The 24,411-nt window shown below is 39.1% G+C and overlaps 1 protein-coding gene across 4 annotated transcripts in view; it reads right to left on the reverse strand.

The window, feature by feature from the left end:
- Positions 1 to 24,154, reverse strand: part of lrriq1 (leucine-rich repeats and IQ motif containing 1) — a 39,390-nt gene extending 15,236 nt beyond the window's left edge. The window contains exons 1-22 of one of the 4 annotated variants that reach the window (XM_082541334.1): positions 24,002 to 24,154; positions 23,773 to 23,864; positions 22,864 to 22,960; positions 22,675 to 22,757; positions 22,462 to 22,576; positions 20,668 to 20,843; positions 19,036 to 19,110; positions 17,046 to 18,698; positions 16,739 to 16,891; positions 16,472 to 16,622; positions 15,462 to 15,655; positions 14,594 to 14,721; positions 14,229 to 14,302; positions 13,675 to 13,768; positions 10,422 to 10,601; positions 6,264 to 6,650; positions 5,554 to 5,737; positions 3,661 to 3,786; positions 3,361 to 3,450; positions 2,037 to 2,128; positions 596 to 667; positions 405 to 493 (exon numbers count right to left, since the gene is read on the reverse strand). In XM_082541334.1, coding sequence (XP_082397460.1) covers positions 405 to 493; positions 596 to 667; positions 2,037 to 2,128; positions 3,361 to 3,450; positions 3,661 to 3,786; positions 5,554 to 5,737; positions 6,264 to 6,650; positions 10,422 to 10,601; positions 13,675 to 13,768; positions 14,229 to 14,302; positions 14,594 to 14,721; positions 15,462 to 15,655; positions 16,472 to 16,622; positions 16,739 to 16,891; positions 17,046 to 18,698; positions 19,036 to 19,110; positions 20,668 to 20,843; positions 22,462 to 22,576; positions 22,675 to 22,757; positions 22,864 to 22,960; positions 23,773 to 23,850 — 4,291 coding nt within the window. In that variant the 5' untranslated portion in view covers positions 23,851 to 23,864; positions 24,002 to 24,154. Of the gene's footprint in view, positions 1 to 404; positions 494 to 595; positions 668 to 2,036; positions 2,129 to 3,360; positions 3,451 to 3,660; positions 3,787 to 5,553; positions 5,738 to 6,263; positions 6,654 to 10,421; positions 10,602 to 13,674; positions 13,769 to 14,228; positions 14,303 to 14,593; positions 14,722 to 15,461; positions 15,656 to 16,471; positions 16,623 to 16,738; positions 16,892 to 17,045; positions 18,699 to 19,035; positions 19,111 to 20,667; positions 20,869 to 22,461; positions 22,577 to 22,674; positions 22,758 to 22,863; positions 22,961 to 23,772; positions 23,865 to 24,001 lie in introns of those variants that run through there. The other 3 variants (XM_082541333.1, XR_014277903.1, XM_082541335.1) reach the window with 3 other exon arrangements.
- Between the last annotated feature and the right edge of the window lie 257 nt (positions 24,155 to 24,411).

Raw genomic sequence — 24,411 nt, forward strand, 5'->3', positions numbered from 1 at the left:
TCTGCTGTCTGTTATGGCTCATTAACATACATGCGGCGGAAAGGTTCACTGCTACTAAAGCACGGCTGAAGAATGAGAATGAAGAGAGATCTTTCTCCTTTTTAGACAACAGATTTATGTCTTAACAGGAGTTATCTCCATTTTGTGAACTATATAAAGACAGAAACATCAGCTGAGGTGTAGAAGGATTAATGAATGAAGGAAGCATTGCATATGAGGTGACTGAAGAAGGAAACCACAACAGTGTTTAATCTCCAATCACAGCATTCAAATTCTATGGGGAATTTTCTAAAAACATACAAAAATAGTTTTTTTAAACCTGAACTACTGCATAAAAAGCACACATGCAAACACAAAGGGTCCAAATCTCAAATTTCCACCTATCCCACTTTAAACACACTAACCCCTTTGCTTCTTTTGCAGTTGTCTCTTTGACTTCATCTTCCGAGCTCTCCTCAGCAGCAGAAGTGCTGTGTGGCTGTCAGTAAAGCCCCTGCAGATGGCAAGGAAAGAAAAGACAAATAGAAAGTGCCGTTCTGCCATTTACTAACAACACACAGTTGCAGCAAGCAGTGAGGAGGAGATGATGATTTACCATTCTTCTAGAATCTTTTCTGATCTTTCAGAGAGACCACTAAGCGCTGAGGTGGAAGTAGGAGATGTGTTTCTGGAATCATAAAGAAATTATTGTCCTTAAAAACATAACTTGAGATGCAGAAATTCACAACAGGACTACACATATTTAAATCTTTCGGGATTGAATTATGGCTGATCTTTAAGTCAAGGTTGTCCTGTATTTTTTCCTGCATGGCTGCTAATATTATTATGCTCAGTGGACGTGCAATAAAGATGTGCAAAATGGAAACCCATTTCATTTAAGGAAAAAGGGAGCTAAACTGGGCGAGTAGGGCTAGTGGTGATTGAAGATTGTGTTTGTGTGTCCAAACACAATCTTTATTGGGGCCAAAAACACATTTTCAGTGCACTCTGATGGTGGCATGCTCCACAGCTGTGGTCTTTAGTAGCAACTGTTCTCTCAGATGCCTTGGGATCTTACAGTAAAAACATGCATTAAACATTTGATTGTTTAAAAGTCTCAGTCCTCTAAAAGTTCATTTAAAAAAGGAAAAGCACACTCCTGCTCCAGCTCTTGAACTGAAGCTTGATCAAACTCTTAAACTGAAAACTGTTGTCTGGTCTGTAGCAAAAGATGCACCTGTCATCCACATAACTGTAACCAACATAACAAGCATGCTGGAAGTGGAGCAGTGCTGCCTTGTTTTCCTTTCCATTTCATTTTTTTCCTCAGTGGAAGCCATTGAATTTTATGATTTGTATGCCACCAAGTAAAAAAGTAAACGAAAACAAATATTACCACTTTATAGATTACCAGTGACATCAGCTGAACATCATAGAGAGGAGAACTGAACAGTCATTCAGTGAACCTGCTTATTTGAGTGTTTTGCTAGCTGAATATGTGGATACATTTTGTGGATCACAACCATAACAAAAATATAAATGTGATTTAGTGTGTGTGTCATCCTCCTTTATATCCAGAAAGTGAAATTTCAACATCTGTATCATCATTTTTTCTATGCTATACTAAAATCTTATGACATTAAAATCTTGCATTATTAGGACCAGTTTGATTATTGTTCCTTGCATTTTTAATATCAGATTTATATTTTGCTATCCATGAAACACTTAAACACATACTTCAGGTTGTCTGTATTTTGTTCCAAGAGCAAACGCCATATCATGAGCTTCATATGTGAAAAAGTAAACCCAGTTAAAATCTCTAACTTCTAAGATACATCCGACTCTTTAATGTGCTTAGCAAAGATTGTATTTTTCTACTTGGAGTTGCATTAACGAAAAATATTAATGTCACAAATCAACACTGTTTGCTATATGTCCTATTATGAAAATTATTTATCTTCTTTTTCCCTATATAACTTTGTACAATAATTATGAAAATCTATATAAAGCTTAAAATAAACAGCTTTTTCAAATGCTGTGGCTGTGGGTTGTTGTACCTGTTAGAACCGTCCACATGTTCCCCAGCCATCCAGGCGTGCTTTGGTAGGGGGAGTATGTCCTGGGAGGGATCAAGACAGGGCCCAGGAGGCTGAAATACATATATCAATTAATGACAGGCCTAAGTTACTTTTCTTTTTTTTTTGTTACCTTGAAATGTTACCAAAACACACTTGTTGTAGTTTTCCTAATGAATTACCAGAATACACATAAAACATCTGGGATACCAGTGTGTGTTTTTATTTCTGTTATTCTGCATCACAGACATTAAATCGGAGCGGCTTTGCTTTTTCAGTTTCTAAATGTTTCATTATTATACTGTTCATCAAACTCAAAGCTGGTTGGAGATAAAACCACGCTGAACAAAGGCAGGATTTTAGCTTTAGACTGTGACACTTGGAGTTTATGCAAAATTGATTTGGTTGCAGTTTTTTAAAAAATTGAATGTGTTTTTCAGGCTGGAAAAACTAATGTAGCTTTCTCCTGTATTTATGAACTTGAGCACACTCAAAAATCCTAGGAAAAAAATAGACATAGATTACTAGTGGAAAACTTCAACTGACATCTGTGTACTTAAAGGACCTGTAACAAAGGTAAAATTGTGCATGCTTTCATTATAGTTACAAAAATCTGAGCAGTCTGTTGTGGCATACTAATTAATTTTTCATGGAATAACACTACAGTTATCTGTAACTCTTGGGGGAAGTGATTACATTCTACACTATTATATCCAGTGACACTTAACTCAGGGGCCTATTTTTGTTGTAGGTATGTGGCTGACCGAGTGAACGGTTCACAATCATGGAATTCTCATATTTAAGTCAAAGTAACAGCTTAATTACTCTCCAGATTCTATTTTCTCTTGGTTAAAGTGCTAAATTGTTCATCCCCTGCCTTTGATCTGTGCCTCAGTGTCAACATATTGAGGCTGACCACGCTAGCAGCTGCACCACATCAGCTTGCTTAAACTGGCTACCATGATGTACAGCGCTGAGCACGCTCCAAAGAAAAGATCCAACAAGAGGTAAATGAAGAAAAAAAACAGGACGACAGTCCAGCCAGCATGAAAAATGACATCTGCTGGTGCTGTGCAACTTTCAGCCCTCCAGGAAATAATCCTGTTTTTCCAAGTGAATAAATTTAGAGATCAATAAGGGAGGGTGAGACAATTCCTGGAGGGGAGGTAGACAAGCAAGAAAATAACTCCAACACTGACATAACACAAGATGGTAAATCCCAAAATTCACAATTTGCATAGCAGGTTTCAAAGTATTAGAGAATATCATGTCAGGACTACCAGGTTTTAAGAATATCAAACTTTACCTTCGTAGATAATTGCTGCTCTGACACAAGTTGGTGTCTGGGAGACGAGTCCTGAGAAAGCATCAGTGTGCAGTGTTCCTCCAAAGCTGCCTTTATGAAAATGAAAAATACTTGAATTTCTGGACGGCAATGACAAACAAACCACAAATAAAGTGTCTTTGGAGTGAAGTATACAGTACTATATTTATGTGTTACATTTATGTGTTAGCCTCTGTGCAGGTTTTTTGGTCTGATGGGGTGCGAGATGGGGAACAACTGCCGAATCGTGAAAGTGAAGAACATACAGGCTTGTGCAGATACCTCATCAAAGACAAATTCATCTATGTCCACCTCCTCAAAGGTGTCATCCTCTCCAACACTGGGGCATGTCACAGCAGCAAGAGCAGATGTGAGCCTCCTCCTCAGAGAGTAGCCCCTCCAGAATGCCTGGAGGTACCCAGAAAAAGAAATGGTAGTTGCTCAATGAATCATGGAGCAAACGTAAATATTGCATGTTATCCCATTAGGAAGATAAAACATGTTAACCCCTCTTTTAATTGCTGAGTGTTCTGCTGTCTGAACTCTGTGTGACTCCAGGCTGCTCTGAGACAAATAGAGCTCCAGTGCGCCTCTAAATCCTGCAATTCCCAATGGGCAGAGGGGGGGGGCACACTTCACTTCAAGTTGAGCCGCACAGGAATTTTAGAACTCTTACTACCGCACGTCTTTGGAATCTGATTAATCACTCTATACCCCCCTGACATGCACAAAACACACACTTACACTTACACAGTGCTGTAGTGCACGGTACACGGCAACTCCCAGCCTCTACCTAGCCCTCAAGGAGTCATCAAACACTTTGTGTGTTGAAAAGGGATTTGAGAGGGGTGATGAGTAGCATGTTTTTCAGAAGAGCAGCTTACACCTCTGTGCAGAGGATTAGCCGAATAAGCCTCAAGAACGTATGAGGCCTGAAGTTCAGTTTTTAAGGATGAAAATTGGCATTTTCAGATATCCACAAAGAGGAAGTGACTTCAGGCACACTTTCTACATGCAGAAGTAAGATCCTTAATTACACAATAAAAGGTTAATGTGAGCAGTTTCTTCTCAACGCATAATCTTAAGCTATGACAAACTCTGATGGGGTTTTTTCCTACTCTTTTTTATCAAATTTTTATAAACTCACTAATTAATGAACCCAAAATAGAACAAATCAACTATTTGCTATCTGTGATATTCAGCAGTTTCTGCTATCCTCTAGGAGCAACAGCCGATCTTTCAGGGATTTTAGTGTAGCCAGGCTACGTTCAAAGCAAATGCAAAGCATCAAGCAATGCATCTGGGCTACACACATAAATCTCAGGCCACAAGAAGGAACCTAAAAGCTTTTGCTACCAAAAATCCTCTGCCTTTGAATTCTGCAACTGCGAAATGAAAATAGACGTCATAGCCACAGTGGCCCAGTGGATAGATGGATATAAATCTCAACAACAATACCCTCAAGGTGCTTAATACTGTAAGCTAAAAATCCTAAAATAATAAAGAGAAAATTGCGAACAATAAGACAACCGCCTATGAGCAAGCATTTGGCGACAGTGGGAAAAAAAACTTTAACAGGAAGAAACCTCCAGCAGAACCAAGCGCATGGAGGGGCAGCCATCTGCTGTCACAAGTTGTGGGTGTGGGGAGGAACACAGGACAAAGGACGCAGAGAGAGACAGAGTTTAACAATAACTAATGATTAAATGCAGAGAGGTGTGTAAACACATAGTGAGTGAAAAAAGGTGAATGAAAAAGAAAGTGCACCTTGGGAAGCCCCCAGCAGCCTAGGCCTATTGCAGCATAAAAATGGAGGATTTAGTACTACAACATTTCCAATTCAAAAAAGAAAGATTTAAGCCTAATTTTCAAAGTAGCGAGGGTGTCTATCTCCTACTTCCAAATGGTAGCTGGTTCCACAGAAGGCGGGCCTGGACGCTGAAGGCTCTGCCTCCTGTTTTACTTTAAAACATCCTAGGTAAGCAAGCCAGCAGTCTCAGAGCAAAGTGCTCTGTTGGGGTGATATGGTGCTATGAGGTCTATTACAAGTAAACAGTTTGACTGACTGAATTCATATGAACTCGCCTGGATAACCGTTCTAAGTTGTTACCCAGAAATCTTCAGAGGGAAATTGTTCTAGGACGCTACAAATGCTACAAGCTACAAATGTTTTACCTGGATGACAGTTGCCGCACAGTGTTTGCCAGCAGTGCTCCTATTAATATAGAAAAGTCTTGACTCTGGCTTTCCTCCATCTCCTCCTCTTTCTCCTCCTTTCTCTGTGATGGGGGGAGCATTAATGTTCCCACATATCTGCTTGTATTTCCTCCAACATTGCTGAATCACAACTGCTGCTGTGCTGCTCAAAAAAGAACACACACACACACAGGCATTTAAATACACACAAAGTGAGGGATATATTGCACATGATATCATAGCACCTTCATCTTTCAAAACATGAATTTATATGTGAGCAGACATCTGGAGAGCAGTACTCTGGAGAGTTTAAGCCTGTCTAAAGCCACCCTTCAAATCAAAGATGTATTGTCCTCCCGAAGATAGCACAGTGTTAATGATAAAGCTGCGTGTTAAAATGAATAAAATCTTCAACGTCTTCTGGTGTAAATCAAGTAGAGGAGGCTCCAATGATGACAAATGCTTTGCAGCAGAAACTAATAAAAGGCTGAGCTCTGTTAAAAGAATTACATAAAAACAGAGTGTTTGCTTTAAGTCGGCAGCATCCAGTTGTATACCACGAATGAATTTGGAGGTTTTCATCGCATGCATTTTTATCAGCTGATCTTTCATCGAATACAAAGGTTTTATTAGAGTGAATATACAAACATACACACGAGTGACTCAGATAAAAGCAGAGAGTGAATTACTTTTTGAGGTTTAAGTCTTGATGGCTGGAGACAGATGCTTTTTCATCACTGAAGAAGGTCGCTGGACCCTGTTTTGGGCCAAATGTGTCATAGTGACTCTCTGTAGCTGGAGTCTCATCAAAATTCCAATAGCTGCATCTCATGATGTCTCTATTTGGAAAGACTGGTGGTAATTTGTTAGTGGACTCTATATCTCGGCAATCCATAAGCTCTTCACCAATGACACTATCCAGTGTTTTCTCAGGCGCTGTTTGACTTGCAGCCCAGTGTTCATCAGACACAGTGGTCTCACCATATTCATGGGCAAATCTCTGGTCCTCAGCCAGCTTCAGAGTCATACTGAAGTGCCGGCAGAAGCTTTGCACATCATTAAAGGGAAATGCAAGTCTGCTGTAAACAAACACATACAAAAATATTTCACGTTACATTATTAACTGGCAATACAGACCAGTTTTGACAACAGGGCAATAGTCCTAATCAATGCAAATACCTGACCTGACCTGACCTACATAACTGATTTTATTTTTGCACATATATTTTTATCGCTGCCCATTTCATTTCTGCATTTCAAGTACACCTTACTCTGCATATATCTTATTTATCATGATTACTGTTCGCCTTTCTTTTAGTACCGATGAAGGAAGGAACCCCAGTTTCATTGTACAACACAAAGTATGACTGTGCAATGGCAATAAAGTGAATGACATTAAAGTTAATCTTAGTCCACATGGTTCCCAATCAAATTTATTTAATAGGTTTACTGTAAGCAGTAATTGTAGCATATTGTTCTGAGCTCAGGAGAAGCAGTTATCCACTTTTAGGGTTGTCTGTGAAGGTTCTCAGTCATCCAGGTCATCGTAGTCAAAGGAGCTTGCAAAGAAAAGCATCTGGACTTCTTTAAGTTACTTGAAGACGTTTCACCTCTCATCCGAGAAGCTTCTTCAGAAGCAGAACTGAAGAAGCTTCTCGGATGAGAGGTGAAACGTCTTCAAGTAACTTAAATAAATCTTTCTTTGAGAGTTTTGGTTATAGACTAGTAGTATAATCCTCATTGTGATTAGAATGTATGTGAATCTATTCTGGAAACAGAACAATTTTTTTCTTATCACCAGTATAATTAAATCTGACCTGCATAAAAGTCAAAGTTATAGCTTATCTGCTTTTACAGTATCAGAGCAATCCTCTCCACGGAGTTCACCTCACAGGACATAGAGAAGACATATTTAAAGAATCTCATTCTTGCATTAAACAACCCTAAAAGTGGTCAAAGGAGCTTGCAAAGAAAAGCGTCTGGACTTCTTTAAAAACACACAGTGATCGGTGGTGTTAGAAAATTAAATCATTCAAAAAGGATCAAAGCCATTCCATTTTGAGTTAAATATCACATATATATCCATTTTTAGCTCTTATTCTTGGCCAGCCTGTGATAGGTGTGGTCAGTGTGTGTCCTTATATTTATGTGAGGGTAGGGGTGGTGAGGGGGCGAGAGAGAAAGAGCTGTCTGCCTGCTCTGTGAGTGCCCTAATACCATATAATGTCTCTTTCATTGAGGGGATAAACTGACAACAAAGCTACCTCAATGGAAACTTAATTAATCTATTAGCTATGCTCCGCTCCTTGTCTTAAACCCCGAGGGGCCAGAGACGCTTGGCCAGTCTGGAAGGCCAGTAGCCACAAGTAGTGCAACTCCTTCTCTACAAAGACCTCGCTCTTCACTCTCAGTGGGATAAGAAAGAGAAGAGTCAGAAGGTCTTAAAGGATTGTGACACCAGTGACCCTCCCTCCCTCTACCTGCTGGTTCACTCCAGGGTCACCATAACACGGGTAAAAGAAAGCTTCAGTATACAATGTTCATGACAGGAAAATGAAAAGTTATTCACTGATTAATGCTCGCCTGTGAACATATCCAACCATGTATGTAGATGCTAAAAGCTCTCAGTGGTTATTTGTCTTCTGACTTGCAATACAGGAAATTTAGAGATATTTGGTGTTGCTTTATCACATGGGTGTCCCCAGGAGGCCACTCAACAAAAAACTGAGGTCGAGAGCTGCAAGAAATTCCTGAGCCAGCAGCAAACCCTATACTAGTTATATTATAGAGGCGTTTACTGTCCTTTTGAAAATTCAATTTGTGTCTGTCGCATCTGTCAGACAACTATGAACAGAACATAGAAGACCTCACAGCTCCAGAAATGATATGTATACTTAACACAACAAAAGTCTTGTGTAACTGTTTCACTTCTGTGTTCACTTTTTCTACATTGTGGGTGAAAAATGTGGTTTGGTGATAACAATAAAATTGATAAAAACAGAGAGAAAATCCCAACAATCAGACGACCCCTAAGAGCAAGCACTAGGCAACAGTGGGGATGAAAACCTCCGGCAGGGCCAACTATCTCACATGACTGGCTGGGGTGAGTGGTGGGAGAAAGGATAAAAGATATAATGCTAAAATGTTGATGAAAACAAACACAAAAAAACATATAGGTTGCTGTAGTTGCTTCTGCTGTTCACACTACCCTTTGCAAGATGCTCAGGGCACATTTAGCTAATGCTAAAATGAGGCTTCAGCAATCTGAAATGGACTAATACTGGTGTATTCTTCAAAGCTTTGGCTTTTTGCCTTAGCAGTTTTTCTTTACCATACTGTGTGATGGTACCACAAACAGAAGGCACAATGAGTGGAAAGTACTCATTTCATTTGTTTAACTCAGACTGCTCACACACTAGCTTTAGCAAAACTCTATAACCCATCTTTTTCCACATGACATAGAAACATAATTTTTGATTCACTTCTTTTACATTACAACCACATAAGGAGCAATTCAAACCTAAAAAATACTGAGTGCCATAGAACACAGTGGAAAAAGTGGGGAGATTGCGGTAGTAGATGGGTTTATTGGTCTTTTTCCCACCACATCCAAAAAATGTTTTGATTTAATGGCATACAGGACTGGATTGTAAGGCATGCTCATTTATGGGTGAAACAGAGGCACTTTGGTAGAATCCCTACACCTTGTAAAAGAGAGTAATAGCCCTAATACGCCACAGTACCTCACCTTACAGTCACCAGTTGACTGGCGTGTGGCACTCTTCTCAACTCCCCTAAAAACTCAGTCTGACACAAGGTCAGGCCAGGGGTTAAATGGCTGTGTTGGCTCTTGCAAAGCCCCCAAAATGGCTCATTGTCCAGAGGCCAGAAGGGTAGAGGGCACTCAGTGAGGGGCGAAGCAAGGGGAGGGCCACGCTAACCTCCCCCAAGCCATAGGAGTCCTCGATGTGACCCATACAAGAAGCCGCCACCATGTTTCATCTTTTGTACTGTGTAATTTGAAAAGGTCAGGAAGATAAGCAGAAAGTTGACCACTGTTTTAAGTGCTGGTGGTCCTCCTTGTATAGGAGTGTCAATATGTGCAGAGGCCAGTGACATTGAAGGACTTGTGAAAATAGATCGACGTTGTCTTTAGGCTCACTACGCCCTATGTATCAGACATAACAAGAGGATAGCTAACATTCCTCACTGCTTGATGGCGGTATCTCTGACAGGTTCAGCAGTACACGACAAAAAAAGTGTAATATAACCTCTGGTGCATTGGTTTTGGGTTATTTTTGTTGTTTTGCCCTGTTCTTTATTATTCCCTTTTACTATTTGATTCTTCTTTTCTTTTCAACCTGTTCTCGGTTTGACCTCATGCCTTCATCCTATCTCTTTATATCTTAAGTACTCTCAGTCAAACATAACTTGATTTTTATGCATACAGTAGAAGAGACGAGAATTCTGCAGTACAGTATTCGTTTTCTATTACCATAACCAATTTTTTTTTATTATTTGAAGCTGAACATTTCGCACCTCTTCCCCATGATCTGCTTTCAAGCTTCTTCAGAAATCTGCAGCTTACCTGCAATATTTTAGTTTACAAATACAGATCATATAAGATGAGTGTGAGTATGAAATCTGACAATATGGAAATTGTGTAAACTGAGTTCACAATAAGCACTTGTATCTGCAGATTGTTTTCTCTTCCACAATGTGGATAACTTAAGAAAGTGTAACTTCTGGGGTCAAACACACATCCAACCACTGGCAAAACCTGCAGCTATCCACACTAAACACATAGCACACTGCAAGCACATCCACACAGGCAGCCTGTCTCTTACCTGTGCTCCCTGCTGTGATGCTGCTGTAAATTCTGAGTCTGCTGAAGCTGAGCCTGGCAGAAAGTTAGGAAGCAGTCTGAGGCCGAGCTGACCTGCTGAACAGCTGGAGGCAAGAAAAAGGAATCTGTCTCCTGGCTATCAATGACTCTAAGGCCAGGCACTGATTTCTGTAGTGTGGATCTGAAAAGGAAAGTAAAATCAGCAAAACCTGAGCTGTGCAGAAGTGATTTTACTAATATTTTTAAATGCATCATTTATACCATTTTAACTGCAACTGGTATTATGTATATCTGTATTTTTGTATGAACTCATTACCTCTGCATTAAAGGCAAACAGCTTGGTGATTTTTTTAAAGTTTATAATAAACAACACTATTAACAGGTAACAAAGACAATGAGGGCAACTTGAATGGAACTCAGGTTGAGGTTGCACAGAGGTGTCAGGGCTATGAAACAGGACACTTATTTTACTCAACAGATTTTGTAGATCACAAAATAGTTTTGCCAAATAGACGTAGTTTAATTTGAGTTCTATATTTGTTTCCAGTTATTTACTTACTAATACGACTCATAACTGTCAAATTACAATCACTGCCTGACTAAGAAAATAATATTCACAGCCAACAGAAAGCTTCTCTAAAGCTGGCAGAACCATTCTCTGTTTAGACCGTAGTGTTTTGAAGAAACCGTTTAACTTTCCTCTCACAGTATATGTTGTTTTGTACACAGTACATTTTGTTCTCTGAACTAATTAAAGGACCATATGTACAGTGATTTAGTCATCCCCTGGTATTAATGGTTGTCTGAGTCTACAATCTGAACCTGTTTGAACTCATTACTATCAATCTAGTGCCATTTTCTAAAAGTGTAGTTACACAGCCACTTTGGATAGAAATCCTTTCCAAAGTGCATATGTTAGGTAGTGTGAGCATTCAGCTGGAGGAGCGCCCTGAATGGCTGTGATACAGGGGGAGAGGTAACCACTGCCCGAGGCTAAGGATGTGCAAGCAGAGGAATCTCAAATATCTGCCAGAGAAACAGACTAAGAGCATCTACTAGTGGAGCACTGGCCAAATGTGGTCTCTGTGCAGTGGGAAAATGTGGAGCTGGAAACTCTACAGGGCACTAGGGAACAGCAACAATAAAATTTGCAAAAATAAAAGCCTTTGGGCTGCGAAGTCAGTTTTTAAAACATTAAGAACTGGGTTTTCTAAAACCGATTCCCAGAGTACTGTATGCTCTTAAATCTGTCCCACGACTTCACCAGAGAGAACAAAACATGTGTTGAGGTCATTTACTGCTTCAGATGCATTCATAAATGGTTTATATGAAAATGTCTTTCTTTATAATGTGAAGTACTTTACATGTACTTATATATTCACAATAGATAGATAGATAGATAGATAGATAGATAGATAGATAGATAGATAGATAGATAGATAGATAGATAGATAGATAGATAGATAGATAGATTGATTGATTGATTGATTGATTGATTGATTGATTGATTTGATGTGGATCACTGGGTCTCTCAAACACAGATTAGAATTGGATTCCAACCCTAAATAGGATGCCTGACTCGCTGTCTTTAAATGAAGCTCCAAACCCGAATTAGACAAAATTGGATAAATAGCAGCAACTTATTACCTTTTTAATATAAGGGCTTCATTATTCACAGCTATATCTACAGTACACTGAAGATACTCAAACTTCAACTTGAGTCTTACTAAACTGTTATAAATTTTATCCTCCTTTTCTTTTAAAACACTTTTTTGGATCCTTCATCCTGATTCTCCAGTTCCTATGAGCATAACTCCGTATTTCATTTAGTGAAGACTTCCTCCAAAACATAGGCTCTTTAAGCGGCTCTGATTAATCAGGGCCAGTATTTTCTTCATCTATTTCTCCTGGATCAGGGGGTGCCTACAGGGATTGTAATTCTTAGCGCTTGCCTTTTGGTGCTTTTATTTAGCCAGTGTTATCACTGGCTGAGGATGAAAGGACAAGGGCATGAGTGTGGAAATACTGAGGGTTAATTCTACTGTTGGCACTGGGGGTTAAGTAAAGTTCAGTGAAAAATTAAGGTAATGTTTCAGTTATGGCTTAAGGAAGAAAGTGTTCACAAGTAACTCATAGTTTTACACCTATTCCAGCAAAGAATCCTCTAAAAACTCAATCTAAAGATAAAAAAAATAGATTTTATGTTCATATTGTCAGCACAATAAAAATCATTAAAAAAATATGGTACAATGTACCATTTTAAAATGAATATAAATTTTTAAAGGCTTTTTTTCCTGTATTTTTTTAATCACACGTTAAATTTTGCCATTTACCATTTATGGAAACCAACATTGGCAGTGGTACTGGCAAAAATTTAACAGAACATTTGTTTTGTTTTGTTTTTTTATTGATGTTTTTATTGAACCTGCTGGGCAGTAACTCCAACATATGAACAATGATAAAAATCTGACTATTAAATAAGCAAAAAGTTTCCAAAACTAGTATAGTTTTTCATATTTTGGTTATTTTGCTGGGTGTAACTGACTCTGAGGAGCCAAATAACTTTGCAAACCTGTAACAGCTGACATCACCGCTCATGACATCCCAGTAGAACCTCAAAGAATATAAGTGCTCATTGCATATTTTTCATATAAACTCATTGCAACTGCCTTAACACTGGTAAAATATTTAAGCAATGTAAGTGAATGAGCAAATTGACAATGAAAAGATAATTGATTTTTCTGCTGTATCAATATTTTGGAAATTATGACCACTTAGTGTGGCATACACACATACAGATGTTGGTAATCTAATAGGCAATGCAGATCAGAGTGGTAATCCTGGAAGTGGACAGGGAGACCAGTGTTCAGCTGGAATGTTTAGACTACCTGAGCCCACAGACTAAATTTTGGATAGGCAAATACTGACTTTTCAGTGGTATTTTCCTTTGATCACCCATCATATCAAGTTATATTTAAGAGCAAAAGAGGCAGAAACTGGAACTTCTATCCAAATAATTTCCAAAAAGAACAGAAATTTCTAATTACTATATCTTGATTTGAAACTGTGGAGCAGGTGAGGAAAATGTGTCTCAACGAGAGGCAGCCAGAAAATTCAAGATTCCTGAAACTAGCGCAATGCACTATCACTGCATGATGGGTCGTGAAAGCAGATACATACAGATAACAACATATTTAGTTCTAAAAAGACAGTATATCATGTCATTTTCTTACTCTGTCCAGTGCTTACCCTACCTCCAGCCACTCTCCTGCTGAAGAGGATTCCCTGTGAGGTGGATTTCACGCAGGAACTGACATCCCTCAAGATTTTCACACACATTCTGCAGGTCTGAAAGAGAGCATGACACGTTTTTCAATATATTCTTCAGTTTCAATATAACTCCAACTTACAAACTATATCAACCTACATGAAATAAGCAGAGGTGTGTAGTGAACTTATATCAAAGTTACAAAGTTACAAAATTTTACACAAGGCACCGAAATAAGATCAACAAAATATAAAAGCAATAGTTCAAGTACGGTGAGCTGAAAGAAGAAGAAAAACCACAGGTTTTAAACTGGCTTAGGTGGTAAAACAGGTTGACCACTAATCACAGGATTAGCAGCTCTATACTCAGGCTGTCCTGAGCAAAACAATGAAGGCCAAGCTGCTCCTAACAGAGCAGGCGATGCTCTATTAGGAGTAGCGCTTGCATAACAGTGAACAAGAGACATTTGCTGAACCACTAAGGTAAAACAGCGCTAAACAAGCACAGCCCATTCACCATTTTATAAAGAAAACATGTTACCTGACAGGCAGTTGTATCTAAGATCCAGATTTTCAAGGGACACAAAATTAGACATGGAGGGCAGCTGAGTAATTCTAGGAAAATAAGAGACAAATTACATTAGAAGCTAGACCACATCTCAATGCATCGCTCATGTCACCGTTAAACACAGAAGCATTTTGAATTTATGCGACTGTGTGGCTTTGACTCGTCGTGGTTTTACAGAACCTACTGATTGCAATTTTTTATATCAAGTTACATTTTCAAAAGAAAGAAAAGCCAGAAAAAATTGTGGCACGTGTGTTATTTTCTACTTTGAATATATATCACATAACAAAACTTAGGCGAAGACAGATGGCAAGTAGTATTGGATGAATACTGGATACCCGTTTTGAGCTGCAGAGAGGTGCTGCATTAGAGGAAGCCAGCAGGCAGCGAGGCCGTGAAGGGAGGAGACGCTGTTGTCATCCAGATATAGCTCTCTGAGGAGGACCTGGTTGTTCAGACTCGGGGGCTGATGAAGCAACAGGACAAAGTCGTCAGTTAACACCCATCACACTGTGAGGTTAGACTAACTTCACACCGCTGCTCCTGCTGTAGCAACGAAACGACCTCATCCATCAATGTCAGTTGTTTTAGCCCTGCTATGCCTACTGCTATGAGTGCCTGCCACAAGCGAAGCTCGTCACTGCTTGTGAAGCACTGTGATAAAACTTTCAGGCTTGGCAAACACAAGCATAGTTAATCTGTGACTGAAAGATTACTGAGGATAGAGTGGGCCATTATCACATGTGTGCAATAATATACATTTTTAACAGCACATCTGCTGGACTGGAGAAAATTTAAAATTTGGCCAGGTAAAATTTATTTTCACAGCTGAGAAATGCGAATTAGCAAACAACAGCATGTGTTTGACTGAGGTACTTCTTGGATTAGATCTGATGGATCAGCTTCCTTTTTTTTTTTAATTGAAATTAAGCACCTTATTTATATTTGTCATACTTGCCTGGTTTTAATTTTATTTTTTGAAGGTTTGACAATCATTTATCACTAAACGTAACTTCTGGAATAAGGGGAACTGTTTCTCAATTAAAAGGGCACGTAGTAGATAAAAGCAAAAGGATTTTAGGCTTAATTCAAGCCCATCACCTGTCTCAAACACCCACACCACTTTCTCTGCAGCTCTCGCAAAATTGCAACAGTGAACAGTGATATTAGATTTAGTGCTTCCAGTCATCTGCCGTGAGTTTTTACCTCAGTAAGGCCGTTTCCTCTTAGATCCAGTGTGTGAAGCAGAGCACTGTTCTCCAGACCCTCCACGTTGGCCAGGTGGTTGTGAGAGCAATCCAGGTGGAGCAGTGTATATACATCTCTCATCCCTTTGGTGTTGATCAGCTGGTTGTGGTTCACTGACAACCTCTGTAGCCTCCTTACAGACTCCAGACCAGCTAGGAAGCAGACAGAATATATGCAGAAAGCAGAGCATGAGTCTTAAAAGTTGACATGATACAGTCTAAAAAAAAAGTACAGTCTGTACATGGAGTCAAAATTGCAGTTTTCACTGCAGAGTGAATGGTGTGAAGTCCTCAGCAGGAAAGAAGAGAGATGCTGCCCTCTTGTGTTACATTACATTACATTGATTTTTTTGACCAGAAGAGGAAGTTTAGTTAAACCTGGAGGGAAACTTGGAATTCCTGATGTCCATCTATGATAGTCCTTTAGCATGTGAGGTAATAAGTAAAATGTTGCATGAAAGATTTTAGATACTGTTTGTTTGTTTTTTTCCATTTTCACGTTTATTTCTCAGGTTTGATAAGCTCTGAATGTAGTCCTTTAGAATTTCAAATGAAATATATGTAAGAAATGTATTGTAACTGCAGCATGTCTTTTACCAGGATTCTGATGTTAAGAGCCATAACTTTCATTCATTTTGTTAAACATAAAGAAGTCCAAATGCATTTGACATACTCCATAGACTCTTTTTATTTTGAAGTTTCACACTCATACTACTTTCTGTGTTTACATGGAACACGATGGCATCGTCCCTGTTCTCAGGTTAAGTGAATGCTGCTCTTTTTTGAGGATTTTAGACTTACCAGGTGTTCGGATCAGTCACGCGTTATCTCAAGCTGCTACACACACATTGTTAGCAAATAAGTATTTAAAACACAAACACTTTCAGACATTATACTGACGAAAAAATTAATCCGTTTTTCTTTTTTGGGGCTTTTTTCAATAGCTGTCAGTGTTTCATGAGTTCTCACCAATACGGGTGATGGAGTTATGCGAGAGATCAAGAATATCCAAATTCTCAGCACCATTTAAACCATGGATGGAAGTCAGCTTGTTGTGGGCAAGTTGAAGAACTCGTAAGCTGCTCATGTTTTCACAATCCACAAATGAGATGTCATTTTCCTAAAACAAAACAAAAGCAAAGCTGTTGTGACTGAAATGACTGAAACAACATGAAAAAAAATCACAGTAATGACTAGTTTTTTGTTATTTTTGTTATTTTTTAACTATATAATCACCTGTAGGTCAATGTACCAGAGCTCTTGTAAGTGGTTGATACCTTCCAATGATTTCAGTCCACAGCGTCTGAGGGTGAGCCACTGAAGTTGAGTACACTGGGCAAGGGTAAAAAGGCTACAGCCAGGTAAGTCCTCCAAGGTCACACTGGTAACCTGAAAGAGAGCCAAACATATTTCAGCGCTTCTGGATCTCAAATGAAAATAATGGGTTCTATGTGTGAATATTCTTTCCGAACACAACAAACATTTAAGTACAAAACATTTTCATCAGTGTTCCTGGATCACAGCTAAGCACACAGTATGTTACCTCCTGCAGGGATCTCCATCCTGTGGACTGAAGCAGAGTGTGTGGGCACAGAGGGGGCAGACTGCTACCCTCTGCCACCCTCCTTGGCCCTGTCCTACTCCGGACTGATCCTTTCTGCTTCCTCCTGTTCTGGCAGGACAGATTAGACCAAGGGATGCATTCCTTCATCCACAACAGCCTCTTCTGCTCTGTGTGCTCTGGAAGGCCTGCAGGCAAAAAGCAAGAAGAAGTGCCAGGCTTTGCAGGATCTTGCCGGTTACTGGTTTTATACACAGGGATCTGACTGATGTTCTTGTTTAGGTTCTGTTGTTTTGCAGTTTCAGAGCTGACGGGGTCAGCTGTAGATTCACTCTGCAGTGAATTAGCACTTGAGGTCCGCGTGGTGTTGCCTCCTGGGTGTGAGATCCTGCCAGTATTCTGAGATTGCATGCTGCTATTTTCTCTTTCCTTGTCTCGCAGCTCATTCTTACTTATGACTCGTTCTTTCAACTCTTCTTCTACTTTCCTTTCTTCTGCTTGTATGTTTTCCTTCACCTCATTTCCATAATCCTTTGCATCTTCCTTGTTTCCCGTCCCATCCTTCTTTTTTCCTATACTAAGCCCCTCTTGGTGTTTCTGCAACTCTTCTTGCTTCTTTTCTTTATCTTTTTTCCTCTCATGTTCCATTTTTGTGTTCTGGTCTTTATTCTCACAAATCTCTGGCTTGAGTTTTATTACTTCATCTGTGTTTCTGTGTTCTTGTTCTTCATTCTGTTTCATTTCTTCCATTCTCATTGTAATCAGCTCTTCTTTGTTTGTTTTAGTCTTTTCCTCCTTCCTCATCATATCTTGATTTTCCAAACTCTCCTCATCGTTCTTTTTCTTTTCCTCACTTTCCGTGAGTTGCATTTTGTCATCTATTCTTTTATTCTCATCTTTTCCCCTGATGTCTTCATTCAACAGCTTTTTCTTCATCTCGGGCTTTTCTCTTTGCTCTACCTCATTTCTTTCCATTTTATGCTCTGTAGTTTTTCTTACAATTTCCTTTCTTGTCGTCTCTTCCTCACCTCCGTTATCTATTCTCTTTTCTTCCTTAATACTTCTTATTTCTTTATTTTTTGTCTTTTGATCTTCAGTCATCTTCCTTCCAGAAACCTCTGTCACATTGTTTTTGACATCCATTATTCTTGTTTCCTCGTCCTCACTTTTCCTGTTTTTCTTTCTCTCCTTCTGCTTTTGCTTTATCTCCTCCACCTCTTGTATCTCTCTTCTCCTCTCCTCATCCTTGATTTCTTCAATTTTTCTCTCTTCCTCTTTCTTTCTAATCTCTTCTTCTTCCATTTTCTTCTTTACCTCCTCCCTTTCCCACAGCTCTTTTTGCTTCTTTTCTTCTTTATGTCTTAATTTTATCATGTTTTTCTTTTCCTCTTCATCCAATCTTTTCCTCTCTTCCAGTTTCTTCCTTTTCTGTTCTTCTTCACTCTTAATTTTCTCTTCTTCCTCCTTCATTTTCCTTCTGTCTTCCTCTTCCTGCTTCTTTTTCGCTTGCATGTCTTCATTTTTCCTTTTCTCTTCTTCATTTTTCCTTTTCTTCTCTTTGTTTTTCTTTCTCTGCTCTTCCTCAATCATCCTCCTCTCTTGCTCCACTTGTTTTTGTAAGTTACCAATCAGTTCCTAATTAGAGATGATATTTATAGAGTTACAAAAAAACTAGTTGCCTCATTTCTTTAATCTATTCTTTGAAATATATTAAGCAAACTACATGGAATTTACAAACATCACAAAAAGTATTCAATCAAAATGGAAAAAAGCATCTATAAGTACTAAATTTAAGGTGTGTTTTTGAGGACCACTGATTTATAAATCCAGTATGTTCAGTAAATTGATTCTACCAAATGCTGCGCTGATAACAAATACCCAAAAGTATATCAAATGTCTAAAAATACAATGGTGAGCCTGTGCTCTACGTCACACTGCACACAAATTTGAAAAAAATAAAAAAATTAATTACCTGCTGAAGCAGCATCTCCTGCTCAAGTTTTTCCTGGGCTCTTTTCGCCATCAATTCCAGTTCCTTTTCATGCAGCTGGAACCAGAATAAATAAAACACAACAGGGTTAATTAATACAGCCATTTTTGCTGCATTCTGTATTTTCTCTGTGACAGTTTGCCCTCCGTACCCTTGTCTGGGGGTATGAAACATCTAATCCTGAGGCATCTGAATGAATACATTTATTTTCCCCACTCCTTAAGAACACAGTAAAACAACAGGTCCCTTGACTTTAGTGATGAATGCTGTACATACCAGCCTGTACCACACCATACCAGCCCATCATATTATCATAATACAAATGTTTGTCCTGAGAATCAGAACAGAACTGAGGGGGAAAAGGCTTTTAAATATGCTGGCCTGGTTTTCTGGAATAATCTACAGAAGGGACAGAAATTGTCAAAAATGGTTACGATGCAGGAGTTTAAGTTCATTTTAAAGGAGCGAGAGAATAACTCAAGCACCAATCTTGCTCCTGCCACAGTTACTGTAGAAGCACAGGACTGCAATCACAATACACTGCACTAATTACCAAAATGCTGCAGTACTCTACAGCTTACACAATAATAATCTGCAATCTATCCTAATTATTATTTTTTCTGTTCTCAAACTGTTCTCCCATTAGGAGCTCACTCTGCGTGGAGTTCGTTTTTCTCCTCCTCTCACCTCATGTTGTGTATTTTCGTTGTTCTTCTTATCAGTTTCTGACCTGTCTTCCCAATGTGATCTTTGTGTAAACTATGTTTGGTTGGAGGGTTCCTTTGTTACTATGCTCAAATCAGTGTTCCTCCATGTGCCAGTGAAAGCGTGACCACTGCTTTAATGCTGTAAATAGACTGTAGAGTCCAGGCTAGACAAGCTATCTCTTATGTGTTGTGCCATTTCTTAAGCTTGAGGTTGTTTAGTTTACCTACATAATTCATCTCAATGTTCTTGGTCCTTAACTGCGTACACAATATTACTCTGTTTAAGGCAGAGGACACAATCCTCGGGGTGGACAAACTTTTGAGAGTTTTGTTTGGAATTTGAAAGCCACAGAGACACAATGTTATGAAAACATGTGTCACTGTTGTTCCGACACTCCAGACACATAAGGAATCACCAGTGGTCTTCACTTTAGATGACACTTTAGCACTGCTTAGTTGTCTTCCCAGCGTAGTCAAATACCCAGCTGGATAACCACATTTACTCAGGCTCTTCTTGATATGATGATCTTCTGCTTCTCTGCCCACTGTGTCTTTGGGGATGGTGTTCTCAGTGTGTCAGTGTCCTAAAGACACACAATTTTTGCTCCAGTGGACAATTACAGTCAAACCTTTCATATCCTCTGTGGTGAGCTTGATCGGTCTGTGGACTAAGTCTGTGTACTTACTAAGTAAGGTATCAGCCATAAACATAAACAATGGCTCTGTGGTGCACCAGGCTATCAGAGGCCTCTTTTCCACTTCCTCCATATCCAAGTAAGGCTGGGTTATGTAATTACCCTTAAGACCAGCTTATTGTTTATTCGTAGCAATTATGGGATAGCTGCTCTACCACCTGGATCCAAAAGTACTATGTCGAGGAGAGAAAAAAAAGTCAGAAGTAACTTACTTTCTCTGCCTCCATTATCTTCCTCAGCTCCTCCTGGAAGTTAATTTCTCTTTTTTGCCTTTCCTCGTTTTTATGCATCTCCTCATCACAGTGTTTCTCTGGTGCTATGTCATGTTTGCTAAAGTCCCGGGCCAAATATTTCTCAGTCTCCCAACATCGATCTGTTCCAGCTCCATCTAAGACAAATACAAAAATGTAAGGCTTCAATAGTTCAGTAAGCAAGAAAGGAAAGCCATGCATATGTAGTTCAAATCAGGCTCAAAGTAAGACATGCCTTGCCTCTCCATTGATTGTTATGCACTAATAACAAATAACAACCAAATTTCCTGCATAAAGAATGATCCAAATCTAATCTTTTTTCTAAATTTACATCAGTGACGTGGCAGTGATTTTGAGTCCATCTACATTATATATGATTTAACTAAAATATACCTCCAGGAAGCTTGATCACCATTAGCTTTATGCTTTCAGTTGCAAATTTAAAAGTCTATTCACAAGACAGGATTATCTACCTTTTCATGTTACTGAAGTCGTGAGTGACAGCAAATTCTATGAAAGTAGTGACGTCTTGTGGCAAACTATGTTACCTTTTACCTTTATTTCGAGTGTATTATGGCTGTATTATGCAACATCAGAACTTCAGTAACCTCAAAGTTGTTCACTTTTCTGGCCATTTCTAAAGTTTCGGCTGTCTCTCTGATAGTTTTTTTTTCTTCACTTTTTTCACTCACTTCCACTAACATCTCTTTTGGCCTGATATTATAAATAATTGAAATTACAGTATAAAGCTATAAAAACAAAAATTAAACACATTGAATTGAATTGACTTGAATTGAATTGACTTGAGATATTATATCTCCTTCATTTAAAATTTAAAAAAAATGATCAGGCCTCACATGGCCACTGCTTGTCAATCAATTATCCCATTAAATTTGAACCTGGGGGAAATAGGGGACTGAAGCAAAAAAGAAAGTCTGTGTCAGGATCTGGAGGTTTGACTGGAAAGTTCCACCAGGCACCTGAGTCCCTTGGTCTCCACCCCTGGGCGGAGCCATCATCTCTCCTGCAGTCCTGCACACCTGAGGCTGATTCTGGGTAATCAGGCTGAGGATTTAAGCTCCACTCAGACTCTCCTTTGCTGCCAGTTTGTCAATGACCTCACGTTGGTATCGGTGCTAAGGTTTTGCCCCATGCTCTTGCCACTTGTTTTGTTGCCTACTTTGGTTTCCTGTGCTACAGTTTTCCTGGACCTTCTTTGCCATTGCCTTCAACCTCAGCTCTCCTTGGATTATCTTCGCATTCTGGAAAAATACAAAGAACCTCACCTGCCTGCCCTCCAGCCACCACTCACCACCTCGGCACTCAGGTCAGCCAGCCTTTTTCAGTACTCACCTGGATTCTCTTCGCCTCTCCCTCAAAGCCAAGCTCACCCTGACTATCAGTAAGCATTGTCAGTCATTACCACCTCCGCTAAATACCCTGCGTCTGGCGCCTTCTTAACCTTGTTCTCCTTTCTTCCCAGATGCACCCGCTCCATCCCCGTCGCAACCTGCCAATTCCCCCTTCACCCCCACTGACCCACGGCCGCATCATTAGTAACACTTTGCCACAAATTCACCTGTTGACTTCATAATAAAACACTGTAAAAACGTTTGAGTCCAGTTTAGCTATTGGCCTGTGTACTTCAAGCACATGCTGGTTGTTTGATCTACAATCAATTGTGGTGATGTACAGAAGCAAAACTACAACAATGGTGTCTTTGTCCCAAACAATACACATGTACATGTTATCTACCTTCATTATTAGGCCACATGGACATATTGTGAGTCAAAGGATTTTGTGTCACTATTCGTGTTTGAAGAAGGGACCCATCAGCCTTTTTTTCCTCATTTTCTGTTTCACCACCCACCTGTATCAGTAAAAAGAAATCATTTTTAAAAATTAGGCCACGTGACATATTTTAGATGTAATAAAACAACCAAGATTAGACCGTTAAGACCAATTTACCTGTTCATTCACTTTCACCATATCTTTGCTGACTTCATTTGATAGCCTCATCATATTATCAGTGGAATCTGATGGTGTGAAGTCTGACATGGAATTCAAAGACAGTGCAGACAAAATCCAGAATGGTGAGGAGATAATCTCAGCTTTATCACCGTACACATTAGTTAAATGCTGTAAGTTATTACTTACCTTCAAGTTCCTCAAGGATAAGTTTCTCACAAACTGCCGCTCTAGTTTTTGATGTTTCAAAGTAGCTTAGAAGAGCTGGTGGGAAATTATCTGAAGCCTGCGGTCAGAAAATAGGTTAATTATTATTTCTGCTTTCGCCACAAAAGGAAAATGTTAATATAAGCAAGCAATATTAACAATATTAGCAAGCATTGTGGGGACAAAAGTGAAGCAATAACTCTTACTGATACTAAATCCATTGTCTATTCTGCTTATGGGTCAATCGGTTTCCTTATTGATTTCTGATTAATTTTAAAGTAGGCCAGCAGACGTTCAGGGAGAATGCAAAAGTAGAAAAACAAAGTAAGGAAAAAAGGGTCTGCACTGTATGTGACCCACACATACAAAAGCTCAAAGGTTTTGGGGTCACTGTGTTGCAATTATCATTTTGTTTTCTAAGCAGCATTCATAAATGGCATTACTACACTTAAAGAGATATTAGTCCAATGAACTGGACAATTTGGTACCATTTATTTTTATTTGGAAGAATTTCTTAAATCCCATCCATACCCACTATATGAAAAAGCAATAGTTGGGATGTATAAGTCATAAGGCAGTAAGTGGATTTACGGAGGGTCAGCTTATGTTGTGCATAATTTATCTTCTATCCATTATCCGTTTAGCTTCGCTGTCCTGTTCAGCGTCACTCTAAGCTCATGTGTGGCTCTCAAACGAATCATCCTGATGCTTTTGTGGTAGAGATATAAATTAAGGTGTCTACCCTGACAAATAGCTGTTAATTTCCAGCTCTCCGGGTGATAGAATGTATGCAGAATTGGACAAAAAATAGTAAATGAAGAGAATATTTTGGAGAATAGCGGAAACATACATGCATGTGCTGTATTTTTAGAACGAGGCCCACACCCTTACCTCTTCTTCATGACATGAAACATTTTCCTGTTCTTCTTCAGTTTCGTCAGAGGTGAATGGCTCATCCAGCTCCAGCATGACGATTTACTTATCTGTCAGAGCAGTGAAAATGAAGGCATGATTAGACGGTCTGCTAAGTTTCAGTTGCTGAAACCATTTACTGTAACACGTTTATCCAAAGTACTCATATTTACCGTTAAGTTATACGTAATTATTTAAAATGTCCTACCTGGATACAGCACTAGTGCTATACTCGCTTAGAAGCTTAGAAGAACTTGGCTGAAAGATCCTCTTGCGTCTAGACGAAGTTCTGTCTCTATGGAAACAACGCTGTGAACTACGAAGTCTCGAAAGGGACTTACCGAACAAAACGCAAAAGAAAAACTAATTCATATTTTAAATGGAAAAAGGCGGCTTACGTTTTGTTTTTAATTTTTTTAGACTGCATTTGTTGTATTGACGTCAGTATTTTTATCTTCATTTTTCATGTAAACACGATTAGAAAAGGAGTCCTTTTCTAATGGTGTTTACATGAAGAATGAAGAGGGCGCTAATTTAGGCATTTTTATGTGTGGCACATACATTGTGTCCTTAAAAAAGGAAGAAGAAAAAAGAAAATCACGTGTTGCTTGCTATAAA

Source organism: Aulonocara stuartgranti (genome assembly GCF_965226115.1).
Source record: "Aulonocara stuartgranti genome assembly, chromosome: 7".
NCBI classification, from domain to species: Eukaryota; Metazoa; Chordata; class Actinopteri; order Cichliformes; family Cichlidae; genus Aulonocara; species Aulonocara stuartgranti.